This window comes from Hoplias malabaricus, chromosome 10, assembly GCF_029633855.1.
Source record: "Hoplias malabaricus isolate fHopMal1 chromosome 10, fHopMal1.hap1, whole genome shotgun sequence".
Lineage (NCBI taxonomy): Eukaryota > Metazoa > Chordata > Actinopteri > Characiformes > Erythrinidae > Hoplias > Hoplias malabaricus.
The window spans coordinates 37,767,418-37,784,179 of NC_089809.1; the positions used below are offsets into that span (position 1 = coordinate 37,767,418).

General features: G+C 39.0%; 1 protein-coding gene across 3 annotated transcripts; it reads left to right on the forward strand.

The window, feature by feature from the left end:
- Positions 1–5,179: 5,179 nt before the first annotated feature.
- Positions 5,180–15,737, forward strand: dek (DEK proto-oncogene). 3 transcript variants are annotated; one of them, XM_066683091.1, is made up of 11 exons: positions 5,180–5,239; positions 7,619–7,750; positions 7,857–8,068; positions 8,741–8,835; positions 9,152–9,272; positions 9,382–9,690; positions 11,438–11,560; positions 11,647–11,761; positions 12,134–12,279; positions 12,360–12,428; positions 14,930–15,737. In XM_066683091.1, exons 1-11 carry the CDS (start codon positions 5,221–5,223, stop codon positions 14,939–14,941), a joined length of 1,353 nt encoding a protein of 450 aa, XP_066539188.1. In that variant the 5' UTR covers positions 5,180–5,220; the 3' UTR covers positions 14,942–15,737. The 3 variants fall into 3 exon arrangements, with proteins under 3 accessions (XP_066539188.1, XP_066539189.1, XP_066539190.1); XM_066683092.1 differs by lacking the exon at positions 5,180–5,239 and adding an exon at positions 6,542–6,682; XM_066683093.1 differs by lacking the exon at positions 5,180–5,239 and adding an exon at positions 6,770–6,893.
- The last annotated feature ends 1,025 nt before the right edge of the window (positions 15,738–16,762 follow it).

Genomic DNA, 16,762 nt, shown 5'->3' on the forward strand with positions numbered 1-16,762 from the left:
AACAGGAGAGTAGGGACGAAAAGAGAAAAGAACAGAAGAGAGGAAGAGAGAAGCATGGAACAGAAAAGTATGGAGGGTGTGAGGAAAGATGAGTGGAACAGAAGAGAAGAGGAAGCTGGAAGAGAGTAGAGATAAGGAGAGGAGGGAAGACTAGAGAAGAGTAGATGAGAGGCGGGAACAGTGGAGCAGTGGAGAGAAGTGGAGTAGAGAAGAGAAGATGACTGTTGCTGAACTCGTGCCGTTTCTGAGCACTGAGCAGCCCTTGAGCGCCTTCTGAAAAGATCTGCACGCCACCAGCCAATCAGAGAGCTCCCTTGCTGCTAGGCAACAAACTCACACAACGCAGGAGGGTCAAACTACACTGAACGGGATCTGGGTCTTTCGGAGCATCACTGGGTAATAGGTGAATATGTTTTGGACTGCACATCTATTGTGCACCACACCTTGAAGAGGGTCTCTAGCCCACCATTTTAACACGATCATTTTGTGTGGATTTGGATTTAGATGCTAACAAGCAGGCAGAGAAAAGACTGGCATATGCTCACTTCAAGACACATGAACCTGCCACTGCTTCTTTTTGAACTGCCACTAATATGTCATAGGACAAGCTTGTCAGTGTTGCCCAGAGGTGTTACGTCACCTAAAGAGACACCTACGATGTGTGAGGTGGGTGGGAGAGGCAGTCCAGCCCACTAGGAGAGAGAGGTCAGTTACACTGCCTTGGACTCCTGTTACTTTCCTTTTGGGAAATTGTGCTTTTTATAACAATAAACCTGATCTCCATGTTTCGGCACTCACCATCCATTCTCTCAGCACTTCTGACCATATAAATACACTCTGTAGTCCTACAATTACAGACTGTAGTCCGTCTGTTGCACTGCATACCTTGTTAACCCCTTTTCACTATGTTCTTCAATGTCAGGATCATGGGCGGTTCCTTCATTAGGGCGATGGGGTGAGGCATCGCCAAAATAGAAAGGAATTTTGTTTTCTCCTTGTACCACAGTCGTAACCTACAGATCTGTATTAACCAATCTCTGTCAGTTTGTCCCGTCTGTGAGTGTCACTGTCCAATCAAATATGCGTCTCTATGGGTTTCGGAAGTGGCTGCCTTGATATGCTTTCATCATACACAGATGGCCCCTCATCTATTCCCTACATTGCTCACTATGTAGTGAAGTATGCTGTAATTATTTGGCACCGATTAATTTTGGGCACAATGGATAACCAGAGCAGAGCCTTGTAGAGAGAGCAGCTAGTGATGTGGTTAATATGGCTACCGTTAACTTCACAATACTCTATATTCTAGATATCTTGCATCTAAAATAAAATGTTATCTGAAGAGTGAAAAATGTATAGAATTTTATATGAGTAATGATAAAGATGGTCTCATCAAAATAGTTGTGAGGGCGAATAAAAAACATTTTATTTGTTTATGAACACAGTTGATTTTTCAGTCGCTGTAACTTTATTTGAATAGATACTGTGCAGTGTGTAGATTAAGAGAAACTTTATGTTTTAAGCTTTATGAATCTAGCAGTTACTGGTGGTATTTCTGTATGAGGTGACCACAAAAATAAAACTCTTTCGTGTTAGATGACATGTCAGTGTCAAATTACTTTCCCAGTTAATTTGTATAATGCAGTGTGCCAGTTGTCTAGATGGCTGGTTTATCATTTACCCAATCAACAAGCCGTCATTGCAAACATCATTACCCCCCCCCCCCCCACCCCCCAAGGAAGAGATTCAGCCACAGCAGATATCCAGCCAAATGTCTGATCCACACATACACACCACCATGTTAGTTTCACTACCGCACTGAGACTGATCCACCACCCAAATCATACCTGCTCTATGGTGGTCCTGACCATTGACATACAGGGAGAGAGAGTGCTAACAATAAGTATGCAGAGCAACAGATGAACTACAGTGTGTAATTGTAGATTGTAGTACTGCAGAATGTTCCCATATGCTCAGAGGAGCTGAGAGAAATATACTGGCGAATCAGTGTATGTGAGTTAGTTCATTAGGTGCTTTGCAAGCAACTAAAAATGTATTTTAGACATTTGTATATTAGGTTAGGCTCATTACTTTTTACAGCTTATTTCTGAAGTAAATAACAATCCTCACCAGATCATTGTCTTTTCAGGGTAGTCTGTCACCTTATGGTGCCTTAGCGTCTGTATAATAAGGATATTGCAGAGCACTGGGATTTTATTAGAAAGAAGACAGAGAACCAAGTACATTTGAGGAAAGTTGATCACCAGCAAGAGATACTGCCACCTGCTGTTCATCTGGAAGTTCTTTTTCTGTTTCACCTTGGTGTGGAGCAGTGTGCTTTTCAGAGGAGTCACTTTACTGATGTTTTTTAAAGGTCTACTGGCTCTATCCTTCCTCTTTTTTTTGGGATATGCTATGGTTTCTTTTTAGCTACTCCCCATTGTCCCAGGCTCCAGGACTAGGGTTAGTCCTGAGTTCATGAATGTATTAAAACAAAAAATCAGATGTTTTCCCATTATTTGATAGTTCTCAGATCTGTTTGCATGCTCAGAACTGATCTAATGTGTTTACAAACCACCTCTGTCAGTAAATGGCTAAAAAACTGCCTCGATCTGGTATGCTAGGATGTTTCTCTCGGCTCACGCCTGTGAAAGTGTATCTGGAGTCTTTAGACGACAGAGAGAACTCCAAATGCTGAAAAACAGAAGCTGAGATGAAGATATTACTCTATTCCTGCTCCACAGGTGGGTAATATTGACTTATGTTTGCTGTTTTCAATTATTTAAGGTGGAAATGTTTCCAAATTTGAGAAACGGCTGACTGCATTACTGCAAAATGCTGCAAAAAAAACCAACTCAAGTTACAAATGAGTTTCTGTGGTAATTCAAGCAGTGAATAAAAAACCCTAGCTTACTTATTTTTGTCTGACCTATGAAGGTAGATTAGATTAAGATTATTTATTATTGCTGCTGTGGCATTGTCTTTAACTACATTTTAAGAAAAAATGTATTCCAAATTTTGATACAGGTAGTTTGAAATGTGTTCACTAGGCATTTTTACTTTCAACGTGACTGATCAAATAGTCAGTTTTGATTAAGGAGTCTATACAGTTACACACTGCACAACATTGTTTGTGTAAAACATGAATGTAATGAAATTATGCAAAATAATCCAAAATATGGCATTAACCAGGTGTCCACAACAGAAAACGCATTTATAGACACACTAAGTATCCCCCTTAGATATTGTTTAACAACAGCATTGCAGTGGCAGTGTCAGAAGGTGAAGAAAACAGCACATTTGGTCTAAATGCACTTTATTAAGCAGACAGTGACATAATGGCCTTTAGGCTCAAGAAAGCCCTAAGTCTTCAAGAAAAAACACCACAACAAAGTAAACCCCACACACCTATAAATACATCAACACTGACCCCTTCTCTTTCTTACGCCGGGTATTTATCACTCTTTTCTCTCTCACTCCAGCTCTTCTATATCACTCTTTTTTCTAACTCCAGCTCTTCTATATCACTATTTTCTAACTCATTTCAGCTCTGCTTTATCACTCTTTTCTCTCTCGCTCCAGGTCTGCTTTATCACTCTTTTGTCTCACTCCAGCTCCTTCTTGATCTTTTATCTCACTCCAGCTCTTCTATATCACTTTTCCCTCACTCATTCCAGCTCTTCTATATCACTCTTTTCTCGCTCATTTCAGTTCTTCTATATCACCCTTTTATGTCTCACACCAGCTCTGCATTATCATTTTTTTCACTCACTCCATCTCTTCCATGATTTTCTCTCTCGCTCCAACCCTTCTATATCACTCTTTTCTCTCACTCCAGCTCTTCTATATCACTCTTTTCTGTCACGCTTGAGCTCTTCTATATCACTCTTTTCTGTCTCACTGCAGCTCTGCTTTATCACTCTTTTGTCTCATTCCAGCTCCTTCTCGATCTTTTTTCTCTCACTCCAGCTCTTCTCTATCACTCTTTTGTCTCACTCCAGCTCTGCTTTATCACTCTTTTCTGTCTCACTCCAGCTCTTGTATATCACTATTTTCCGTCTCACTCCAGCTCTGCTTTATCAATCTTTTCTGTCTCACTCCAGCTCTTGTATATCACTCTTTTCCGTCTCACTCCAGCTCTGCTTTATCATTCTTTTTCTCACTCCAGCTCTTATATATCACTCTTTTCTCGCTCATTCCAGCTCTTCTATATCACTCTTTTATGTTTCACTCCGGCTCTGCTTTATGACTTTTTCCATGATTCTTTCCTCTCTCACTCCAGCTCTTCTTTATCACTCTTTTCTGTCACGCTTGAGCTCTTCTATATCACTCTTTTCTGTCTCACTGCAGCTCTGCTTTATCACTCTTTTGTCTCATTCCAGCTCCTTCTCGATCTTTTTTCTCTCACTCCAGCTCTTCTCTATCACTCTTTTGTCTCACTCCAGCTCTGCTTTATCACTCTTTTCTGTCTCACTCCAGCTCTTGTATATCACTATTTTCCGTCTCACTCCAGCTCTGCTTTATCAATCTTTTCTGTCTCACTCCAGCTCTTGTATATCACTCTTTTCCGTCTCACTCCAGCTCTGCTTTATCATTCTTTTACTCACTCCAGCTCTTATATATCACTCTTTTCTCGCTCATTCCAGCTCTTCTATATCACTCTTTTCTCGCTCATTCCAGCTCTTCTATATCACTCTTTTATGTTTCACTCCGGCTCTGCTTTATGACTTTTTTCCATGATTCTTTCCTCTCTCACTCCAGCTCTTCTCTATCACTCTTTTGTCTCACTCCAGCTCTGCTTTATCACTCTTTTCTCTCTCACTCCAGCTCTTGTATATCACTATTTTCCGTCTCACTCCAGCTCTGCTTTATCACACTTTTCTGTCTCACTCCAGCTCTTGTATATCACTCTTTTCCGTCTCACTCCAGCTCTGCTTTATCATTCTTTTTCTCACTCCAGCTCTTATATATCACTCTTTTCTCGCTCATTCCAGCTCTTCTATATCACTCTTTTATGTTTCACTCCGGCTCTGCTTTATGACTTTTTCCATGATTCTTTCCTCTCTCACTCCAGCTCTTCTTTATCAGTCTTTTTTTGTCTCACTCCAGCTCATCTTCAATCTACTTTCTGGCGCGTTTTATACTCGTTTGAGTGTGAGAGGTTTGTCCGAGTCACGTGACCACACACCCACACTTTTCAAACGCCATGTTCCACAGTGGATGGTGAGAGTCCCACACAGTGAGTATCTGGTGGCTTTTTAAACAGCGCTTTATATGAACACTTTTTGCATACAGTGTGCGAATGGCACTTCTCCTTTAATTGCTTTAGCTGGTCTGTGGCCTTTATTTGCATCTGTGCCCAGTCTGCGCTGTGAAGCAGTGTTTGTTTTGGTTCGTCCTGAGGGCGGGACATTTCATTCCACTGTTCAGTGAAGTGAATCAGAATCGACTTTGAAACCGATTCCAATGGATTTGCATCGATGTAGTCACACACGAGTCACAGAGCGGTAAAGAGTATTCTTATACAGTTTATATAACCAGCTGCACTGACCATATAGATGCACTTCTGCAGTTACAGAGTTTAATCCACCTGTTGCTCTGCATACTTTGATAGACAAAGCTCACCCTGTTCTTACATGGTCAGGACCCCCACAGGACCACTGCAGAGCAGGCACTATTTGGATGAAGAAAAATTCTTACTGTGTGTTGCAGTTGTACAAGTGGATCAGACACAGCAGTGTTGCTGGAGATTTTTTTTTACACCTCAGTGCCACTGTTGGACTGAGAATAGTCCACCAACCAGAAATATCCAGCCAAAAGCATCCTGTGTTTACTGACTAGAGGTGGACTAACACCAACTGTGCAGCAACAGATGGGCTACTCTCTCTAACTATACATATATAGACTGGACTTGTAGCTGTGTCTAACAGAATGCACAGTGAGTGAACATAGTTAATAAAAGCTCAAGGAATGCTGCTGTGTCTGATCCACTCACACCAGGTCATAACACCACCACCACATGTCATTACGGTGCTGAGAATAATCCACCCCACAAATCATACCTGGGGGGTATTCCATAAATCAGAATTTGAAGTAGAAACACCTTTATTTGTTCTCATTAGAGAAATAGCTTCTCTGCTTTTGACCCATCCGTGGCAGTGAACACACAAACACAAATTAGTCAGCAATTTCTCAAAAACCCAACTGGGTCAAAGGGGCTGCCAACCACCTTGGTGCCAAGGGAGCAGTTTGGGGGCACTTCAGGGGCATTTCAGCTGTGATTTTGTATTCTCTTGTTTGTCCTGGGAATTGAACAGGTGTCCCTCTGGCTTCAAGCTTGTTTCTTTAAGCTGAAGGCCTGGCTACCCCTCATTTCTTGGTTAGCACTTATAAATACTTCCCTTATTTCAGGAGTTATCTATCTAAACAAAGAAACCCTGCTTTATGAAATACCCCACTGAACAGGGTTTATCAGCTCAATTTTAAAAATGTTTCAATAACGAACACTGTGTAGAATAGAGTCAGGCTTCAGAGTCGACACTACTCTCGAACGCCTGGGCTGGGAGAGTCGACTCTTTGTTGTGTTCGACTCGCAGCGTCAGTCCTGTAGCAGCGTTAGCCCCGTTAGCTGTTAGAGCCGCTGGAGCCTTCACTTGGAGCCTCGGAAATTCACAGTGCAGTGGTAAATATTGACATTTAACATGTTGCTCTGGAGCAGAGGAGGGTGGGTTGTTGTTAGACTTTGTTTAATGGCGTTGTGGCCTCGTTCAATCCGACAGCGCTGAAGGTAGCAGCGGAAAGCCAGAGTCTCAGCTACTGGCGCCAAATTAGTTTGAACTGAGGAGGAAAGAGGCTAAGGCTAACCTTAAGAATAGAGACACAGAACAGAGAGAGTAAGGTTTAAAATGCAGACCCGTGTTAAAGAGTAGACTTGTTGAACTGTGGTTCACTTGAAATGTTTTAGTGTTTGAGTGTGTTGGCGTAATAAAGTCAGCGAACTGAACTTAAGTCAGTTCTAACTTTACGTTACTGAGCTTAGTCTAACTGACGTTAATTTCACTTGTCTGTAAAAGAGAGTATGTGCTCTGAGCTTTATTTAAGAGCTGGGTCTTAAGTTTAAACAGACTTTGTTGGCTTAATGTTATTTAAGAAACAGGATAGTACACTATTCTATAGCACAGTACACTGTGGACCTGTTTAAAGGTGCAATATGTGTTTTTATTTAATTTGCTAACTTATGAATTAACTGTCAATATGAAGAACACGATTAAAACCGCCATTTTAAGCAACAACATCAACGCAAGTGCATTCTTCAGGCAAGGTTTGGGTGGAAATAGATATGGGGACAAATGGCACCTTTATAGGTTTTTGTGTTCTGAAAAATAGGTTAGGACCAACGGTCTTTTAAACCTTATTCCTTGAATTAGTAAGAAATATCATGTTTTCTGACTATCAATAAACACAAGTTAGGAACTCAGATTCCACTGTATTTATTTGTTTGACACTTTCATATCGCTGATGCTTAGCCTTTAAAGATGTCCCTACATATATACCCTGAAATGAATGAACTGTTATAGTTGTTTAACGATATGTCCTTTGGATTTGCACCCACCTTTAGAAGCACGTCGTTTGAGCCTGAGAGACCCTACAGACGTTAAAATGGAGTCACAAGAGGAGCACGCAAAAGAAGAAGTCAATGATGGATCAGATAAAGAAGAGTCACTGGAAGATACATCCAAGAGCAGAACATGTATGTTACGCTTTAGAGTTGCATTTCATTTGCATATGATTTGTTTGTCATAATAAGTGAAAATTAGTTTATAAAGTTTGTTTTTGTAATGATTTGTTTCTCGCAGACCAAGACGAAATTGTTGAAGGAAAAAGAGAGAGGAAATCAGTCCAAAGACTTGATATGCAGGGAGCTAAACCAAAAGAAAAGCTCAAAATTGAGAGTATAGGACAAGGGGACAAGCTGGGAGACATTCCCCGTGTCAATCACGCCATTGGACGGCTCAAAGCTCCGCTGCTGAAACCTCTTCACAAGATTCTCTATGATCGCCCAGGGGCTGTAAGCATTTTTTTTTAATATGGGGAAATATGTACAGGGGTTGGACAATGAAAGTGAAACACCTGGTTTTAGATCACAATTTATTAGTATGATGTAGTGCCTCCTTTTGCGGCCAATACAGCGTCAGTTCGTCTTGGGAATGACATACACAAGTCCTGCACAGTGGTCAGAGGGATTTGAAGCCATTCTTCTTACAGGATAGTGGCCAGGTCTCTACGTGATGCTGGTGGAGGAAAACGTTTCCTGACTCGCTCCTCCAAAACACCCCAAAGTGGCTCAATAATATTTAGATCTGGTGACTGTGCAGGCCATGGGAGATGTTCAACTTCACTTTCATGTTCATCAAACCAGTCTTTCACCAGTCTCGCTGTGTGTATTGGTGCATTGTCGTCCTGATACACGGCACCGCCTTCAGGATACAATGTTTGAACCATTGGATGCACATGGTCTTACTGGTGCAATGTGTAATTAATGAAGATTGTCCACCAGGCTGCTCCAATTTAGCCATGAAACCTCCCACACTACAATGACAGTTGTTTCAGTTTCATTGTCCAACCCCCGTATATACCTCAGCAGTACCTACTATTAGTAGGAATCATAATCTAATCATAAGACACCTGTAATTTCATGTCCTTGTAAATTGTTTCCTGGATTTTTTTCAAAACTTTACAGGCAGCTTCACTCCGGAAAAACCTTCGATTATTTAATGGCTTCCAATTTGAGATGGACAGTGACTCTTACCACAAAAAGAAGGAAAAAATGACAAGGTAGTGGCACTCACCTATGTGCTTTCTTAAAATGTGTCCTTACGTATCATTGCTGTCCAATGAATAACCTATTGGTCCATTCCTTGTGAACTTTTCACAATGTGAAGAACGTGCTGTGCTCAAATGAGGAGGTAAACTAAAAAACAAACAAAAAAAAAAAGGCGAAAATGGAGATGCGTGTTTTCCATCGGATTGTGACGATATGCAGCTTATGAAAGAAATGAATGACAACACTGTGAAATAAATATTATTATTGAACCCTGTTAGAAGTCAAGCAATGAATGAATGAATGAATAAATGAATGACTGTCTGTTAGGCTCCACAATGTGGAACTGAGAACCATGTGCCAAATTCTGGATCTTGAGAGGAGTGGAAATCAAGGTGTTCTGGTTGACAGGATAATGCACTTTCTCATTAAACCAACAAACTCGGGCAAGGTGAGTTACTTTACTTTCCCATTTTTAAAAAAAGTAAACATACATTTGTTTAACATCAAGAAAACTATAAAAGTGCATTTTATAAGTTTTACGTTACTCTTTGTCTTAGCCAGTCATTCTGAAAAAGAAAAAAAAGAAGAAAACTACGAAGGATGCCAAAAGAGAGAAGAAATCTACATCCAGGAGCAAGAAACAACAGCCAGAAAGCAGAAAGTCCAAAGCAATTGTTACAGATTTAAGTAGCGATGAGGAGGATGATGATGATGACGAAGGAAAAGTTCAAAATAAAGACGAAAGCACATCAGTATTAGTCAGTGAAGAACATAGTGATGTGGACAGCTCTGAAGAAGAAGAAGAAGAGGTCAAAGAGAAAGACTCAGGTTCTGATGATGCTTCAGAAGAGAGTGATAGTGAAGAGGTAAGTGAAACATTGCTCATTGTTGAGATAAGGCGCATCCAGGAAGGAAAGTCATTTACATACAGAATTTCCTGCAAAAATATGAACGTAACTATGGGACCTGTACAAATACAGTGGGTTTGTTACTAATTAATAATGAAGCCATCAAAGGCTAAAATATATTTCTGACAAATATTACAAATTAAATTGTAAGGGGTTTCTATAATTTAAGGTCTAGTCCTGTTTGGAAATCAGATCATAATTTGAACACTGGATATAGTCGTTTTTTTGTGGGTGTTTTGTACATAGCACAGAATATTCTTGCCTCAAAATGGTATGTTCAGATATAGAACTGAAATATTCCCATTTTAAAGTTTGGAAATTTGGAAAAAGAAAGATAATAAATGGTGTGTGTGTGTGAGGTGTTAAAATAACAGTTTAATAAAAAAATTAAAACCAAATAGCAGGATCCACACTGAAGTCTAATGTGGTGGAGAGCTGAGGTTCCCTATAAAAGTTCACTATATTGTGAGTGATATAAGGAATAGACTCTTATTTTGTGGTTGTTTTGTACACAGAACAGAATTTGCTTGCCTCTAAATGGTATACTCAGTTATAGAAATTAAATATTCACATTTTAAATGAAAATATTCTTCAGAGTTTTGGTTATAAAATTGCAGTTCTTGTGATCAAACACATTTACGGCCTGCTGCTCGTGGTTTTGGAAGTAGAGAGGTAGATTATAATTGGCAGATTGGGGTTTGATGATAATCAGGAAAGAATATATATAGCTGCTTGGAAGAGTTGACTTCAACAAAGAGCAGGATGATTGGTCTGGGGAAATGTATTTAGTTAAGAATATTCTAGCACTGGTAAAAATAAACAACATCTTCTATAACAATTACAATTTCTCCATATTCAGGATATTAATAGTCTGTTATATTGTGTCTTTAATGAGACTGTCAGATTTTTGAGACACTTTGAAAATAAAGAGGTAATATCCGCGGAAGGAAGCTAAACGTTTAGTTTTTCCACGGTATGGAAGTTGTGTTCGTATTTCGCCATTTAGCAGCGACAGAATGCAACTACCGCACCATTTAAGGTGAAAGAGGAAATACTAATGAATCGACTACTTATCTTTTGTATCCCGGATGTGTACTGTGAATTTTTTAACTCGTATTTTGGCACCTGAATTCGGTCTATCGAATTTGAGCAACTTCAAAATATATTGCTTGAATTTTTTTATCTGAATTTATTAACCTTGAATAATAACAGTGAAAAGGTGTTCTTGAAAATTAACGAGTTCAGTTCAAGAGCAGTTATATTCAGATGCATAATTGCGAAATATTTCAAAGTCTGACGAGACAGATTTGCTTCCATACATGGGTCCGTGTACCGATGTATTTGCATCGTTTAAGTCAAAACCGGATATCCGGTTATTTGTTACACCCCTACTGTTCATCCACTTTGGTTGGTTCATGCAAATGTGTGCCCAGAGGACTGAGGATTATCCGTTACCAAAAGGAAGGGATTATGCATCTGCATCATGCATGAAAATAAATATAGTATCTGTGATCTAAAATTGTCAGTTTAGAATTGTTGATGAGTCAAAAAAGAACTGTATTTTCACTTCTGGAATAAGTCGCCAAATTTCATGAGTATTAACAATTAATAAAAGAAAATTATTACTTTCTACTTACAGAATGGTTATTGATATGCAGTTGTGCAGTGCAACTTTTAACGACTTGTCTTTTGAAATTACACACAGAATAAACCGAGTAGTAAAAAGAAATTCACCCCCAAGAAGGCAGTGAAGAAGGTTGAAGACACCTCTGACCAGTCGCTCTCAGATGATGATGACGACTCTGCAGATGAATTTGTTTCAAAAAAGGTTGAATGAAATGTATGCCTTTTCAAATAGGGTTAAGAAAATGTACTATGTCTTTGTGTTAATGAATGATTTTATTCTCTCTCAAGACTAAAAAGAAACCTACTGTGCAGAAAAAAACAGCGCCCAAACCTGTTTCTAAATCCAAGAAAGCTGACAGCAGTAGTAGCAACAGGAAAAGAAATACAGCCAGCAAAAGCAAAGGTAAGAATACTCCACTTGTTTTATGACGTTATTTATGTCTCTAAATAATAGTGTTGTAGATGTAAGGTCACTTTCAGAGCTGAATGAATACATAAAAGGGATCACAGAACATGCCCAAGTTTTTGTTGCATTAGTTAAGATTACAAGGTTTGAGCACAGTGTTTTTTATCAAATGGTCTGTAATGGAAGTGTAACTCATTCTCATGCAGCTTTAATTTAACCCTGCTTTTAGACGAACAGCAAAATTCAGTACCGTGACGGTATAGATATTAACATATAAATGAGATTTAAGATCTAATATGAATAGCTACGGAGACAGAATAAAGTGATTTTAACTGGCAATGTCATTTATTTTTTCCCTTCTTTATTCAGTGAAGAGTGACAGTTCTGATGATGATGTGCCACTAATAAAGATGACCAAAAAGCCACCGAACAATGAGCAGTTACAAGATGCCATTAAAGGTTTACTGAAGAGTGCAAACCTGGAGGTAGTGACAATGAAGAAGATTTGCCAACAGGTAAGGTGTGTGTGTGTGACCAAGATTGTTTAAGACCCATGAATTAATGCAGTGTATATTCCTTTATTTTTTTCTTTTAGGTTTATGATCTGTATCCTGAATTTGATTTGACTGACAAAAAAGATTTTATCAAAGACACAGTGAAAGAGGTGAGAATTTATGGAGATTAAGAACTGCATAAAAATTGCTTGTCGTCTTGTTAATTATATTTTTTGAAAAAATACTGCTTTTCAATTTTTTTTGTTTGTTGTAAAATGTTTCTAGTTAATGATACCTATTGTACCTTAAAGGCTAAGCACCACTTAATGGACCTCCATGAATATTTCACATTATTGTAGTTACTGACAGATATAAGTATGAATTAAAATGAAAATAGCAGCTTAATTTGCTTTAAAACTGACAATTTTATTAAATTGACGGAAAAACCCGAGCTCGCTACGGAAATTCTTGAACACAACCGTGACGTCACTGGTGGACAACAGCTGAACAACGCCGCAGTAAAACACCGTTATGACTGACTGTTATGACAGTATCTAGCTAAATAACCAACATTATTCATGACAATAGCCTAGCAATAAGCTAAACTCAAATGTAGAGGTACCGTTATTCTTGTAAATGTGATCGAAGTCGAACTCGAATTCCTCCGACACTATAAACCTCCGTAATGCAGCTACGTAGCCGAGTATAATCTGAGCACCGAGTTTAGCGAGTCAAGCTAACGTTAACTAACACCAACTAAAACAGGCGAAGTGAGTGTTCTTACCCTGTTTACCTCCATGTTACAGAGGCTCTTGAACACCTTTCGTTGGTGTCCTTACATGCCCATATTGTTGGAAAAGCGCCAGTGAAATGAGCTACAGATAACGGAGTGAGCGGATGGTCCTTTCCAAAGTGCCCGTTTAAAGTGGACAAATTTAGTCCATTTTCTGGATATTTTGGGATCTTTGGGCCATTTGTGCACAGATGTCCCACTGTACATTGAATGATTGCAGCCAAAAACAACACACCTTTTCGTCATTTTGCATTAAATTAAGTGCAGCTTCTAGAGTTGTTGTCCACCATCTACATCACAGGCAAGACGCCTATTAGAGTTTCCCAACACCGTTTGGGGGGGGGACAACGGTCTTTTAAACCTTATTCCTTCAATTAGTAAGAAATAACATGTTTTCTGACTATCAATAAACACAAGTTAGGAACTCAAATTCCACTGTATTTATTTGTTTGACACTTTCGTATCGCTGGTGCTTAGCCTTTAATGTGTTAGTAATTTTAAAGAGGCATTGTGTGCGCCCTCAGCTACAGAGGCACCATGGAGAGATTATGATTTTAAAGTTAGTTTAAAGTGGTACCTATTGTTTTCTCCCTTCTGTGTGTTAGAGAAGTGGTTCTCAAGCTGTGGTATGCCAGATGACTGATGTTTAGAATTTCTAAACGCTTATTTCCCATACGTTTGTGTTCTCGTGAATATATAATTATGTTTAAATTATTCAGTTGGACAAAGTTTTTGTCCAGGTATTTTTATTTTCTGTCATTTTTTAGTAATTATTTTAGAATATTTTTCGGCAAAGCAAGCAAATTTCAAGGGGGAAAAAGAAAAGCAAAAAATATTTAAAATTCCGTCAAGATTTTGCCTTACACTCCAGGAACAGAGGAAGAACCAGGGGCTGATGTTTCTGTGGTAAGACTCATAGGTGCTACTTGGAGGCTTTGGTTTGATAATGGTTCATACTTGGTCTAAACAGTTTGAGAACCACTGTATTAGAGGATTTTTGATCTTACAGAAGCTCTTTCAAGCAGCAGTACAGCTCATCTTTTAAAAATGTTGGTTTCTTACTGTGGCACGTCCAAACTTCTGTGCATTTGTGTTCCTACACAGCATAAATGGTTAAAATAGCAATTAACAAATAACTGTGGAATCCACACTGAAGTCTGAGGCGGTTGGAGCTGAGGTTCTCTATAAAGGTGCAGAGGTGATTGTGAGCTTAGGGAGCTTGAGAGTTCTTAGACAGCTGCCTTTTTCTGACAATGCATAATAAGCCGACTATGAGTTAGGACATGGGGTGGCACGGTGGTGCAGCAGGTAGATGTCGCAGTCACACAGCTCCATGGACCTGGAGGTTGTGGGTTCGATTCCCGCTCCGGGTGACTGTCTGTGAAGAGTGTGGTGTGTTTTCCCTGTGTCCGTGTGGGTTTCCTCAGGGTCCGTGTGGGTTTCCTCAGGGTGCTCCGGTTTCCTCCCACAGTCCAAAAACACACGTTGGTAGGTGGATTGGCGGCTCAAAATGTTTCCGTAGGTGTGAGTGAATGTGTGTGTGTTGCCCTGTGAAGGACTGGCGCCCCCTCCAGGGTGTATTCCCGCCTTGCGCCCAATGATTCCAGGTAGGCTCTGGACCCACCGCGACCCTGAACTGGATAAGCGTTACAGATAATGAATTAGTGAGTTAGGACATACCCATAGATTAGTTAACTAACTGCATATGTGGCCGTCACACTCCATTTAAATGCTTCTGTTGGTTGAACGTGAAGCCCATTCATTTTTGTTTTTCGAGAGCACACAACAGTGAAATGGGATTAACCTTACTTCAGGAATGTAGTCTTCTGATTGTTGGGATCATGTCTCTCAAAGTTGACCTTTTCTCGTTTTCTGCAGTTAATATCCTAAAGGACGGGGGGGGAGAGAGGTGCCATTTTTGAAGAACACAGTGTTGAAACACGGAAGGGCATGTTTTCTTTTTTCATGAAAGCATCTTTTTCATTTTGTCTTTTTATTTTTACTTTGATACAGAACTCTCAAATGGCTTTGCATTCTTTTTGTAGTTTTACATTTGAGAATACATGTATAGTTTTGTATGGTACATGCACTAATATTAGGGCATGTCTAGACTACATAGTTTTACATGTAGACTCTCTAAATAATGAATGTTGTAAAATTTTGCCTTTTTAAACTTCTTATTTGATGGTGGGTTTAAAGGATCGTTTGTACAGGTTTTTCTGATTTTCAGTAATTTTCCCAAATTACATTAGTGTTCGGTTTATATTTTCCAGTTATTTATTGGGTTTCTTGGTAAAACAGTGTGGTCCCACTCGTTATATTTTGTATATGTTTGACTGTGTGCTTTGTGTCTTTTTCTATTTTCTGTTTATTTCTTTTTCTTAGTGTATTATGAATACAATTCTCTTGGCTCTGCAAGCTGCTTTTCCAAACCCAAAAGAGAAATTTAACTCATCATACATTAAGATACCAGTTTATATATATACACACTTTTTTTTCCCTCTTCACTAGCTGACCAAACATATATTGTAATAACCCGCTGTCTACTGACAATGTTGAGTTCTAAATTACATTAGCTTTCTCAGCATTATAATTCAGAGACGCACCTGACTCCTTTTTCAGTCAGGAAATGCACTGTGTAAAAAAATAAATAAATTTAAAAAAACAACAAAAAAATGTAACTGAATCAGTATAATAAAACATTTTATTACTCTTAACTGTGTGCCTTGGTGATTATATACAAACAAATGGTCTGGAGGTGTAATATAAAGGAGCACACGATATTGACGGGTTTTCCTTAAAGTTCATTGTCAAAATGTGTATCACTTTAAACACAACCTGTTAGGATTAATACTACAAAGCATTTAGGAATTTGATGCAACATATTTTACTGATTGAAATAACATCAAAGAATACAGGAGGTCCTCGTGTTACGTCAGTCCCGAGTTACAATGTTTCGTGGTTACGACACATCCCCCATTTACTGTATAAAGCCTTGTTTCGACTTAAGAGGTTTTGCGTCGTAAACGTCGTAACGCGAACTTCGTGTTTGGTGTGCGCGGCGGAAGAATACACGGCTCGGGACCTAGGAGGATATGTGTTAGGATAAGTGCTTACAGTATGTTATTTACGTACAGTATGTAAACAAGGAACGTCCCTGGACGTTCAAAATAGGTCTAAAAGTAGTCTGTCCGTCAAGGACATATTTTAAACGTAAATGGACGTCCAAAATCCATCTTAATAAGTTAGTTAAGTGGTGACTAATCGATAACGTCAGTGGACGTCAAAAATGCGTTTTATACAAGTAATTTATTTCGGGACCAATTAATAACGTCAATGGACGTCTAATAGTCGTCTTTTCAATGTCTGTGTTTGGACGTCTTTTCAACTTTCATTTTCAACCTTAAGAGAACGCTGATTAGACGGCAGTCACTACGTTATTACAACGTTGAATCAACAGCTAAATGTTTACTGGTATGGATGTTCCGACTTACACGCGTTGTAGGAACGAATCAACGTCGTAAGTCGAGGACCCCCTGTATATATAAACCTTAGTTTAATACTGAGCTGTTGAATTGTGTATTTAACTTGTACAACACAAAGCTCAAATATTTGTATGGATTTTAATGTTTAATGACCTTTTATATATTGAATATTTTCTACACTCTTAGAAAAAAGGGTACAATAGAGGTACATTATTGATTAATAAAG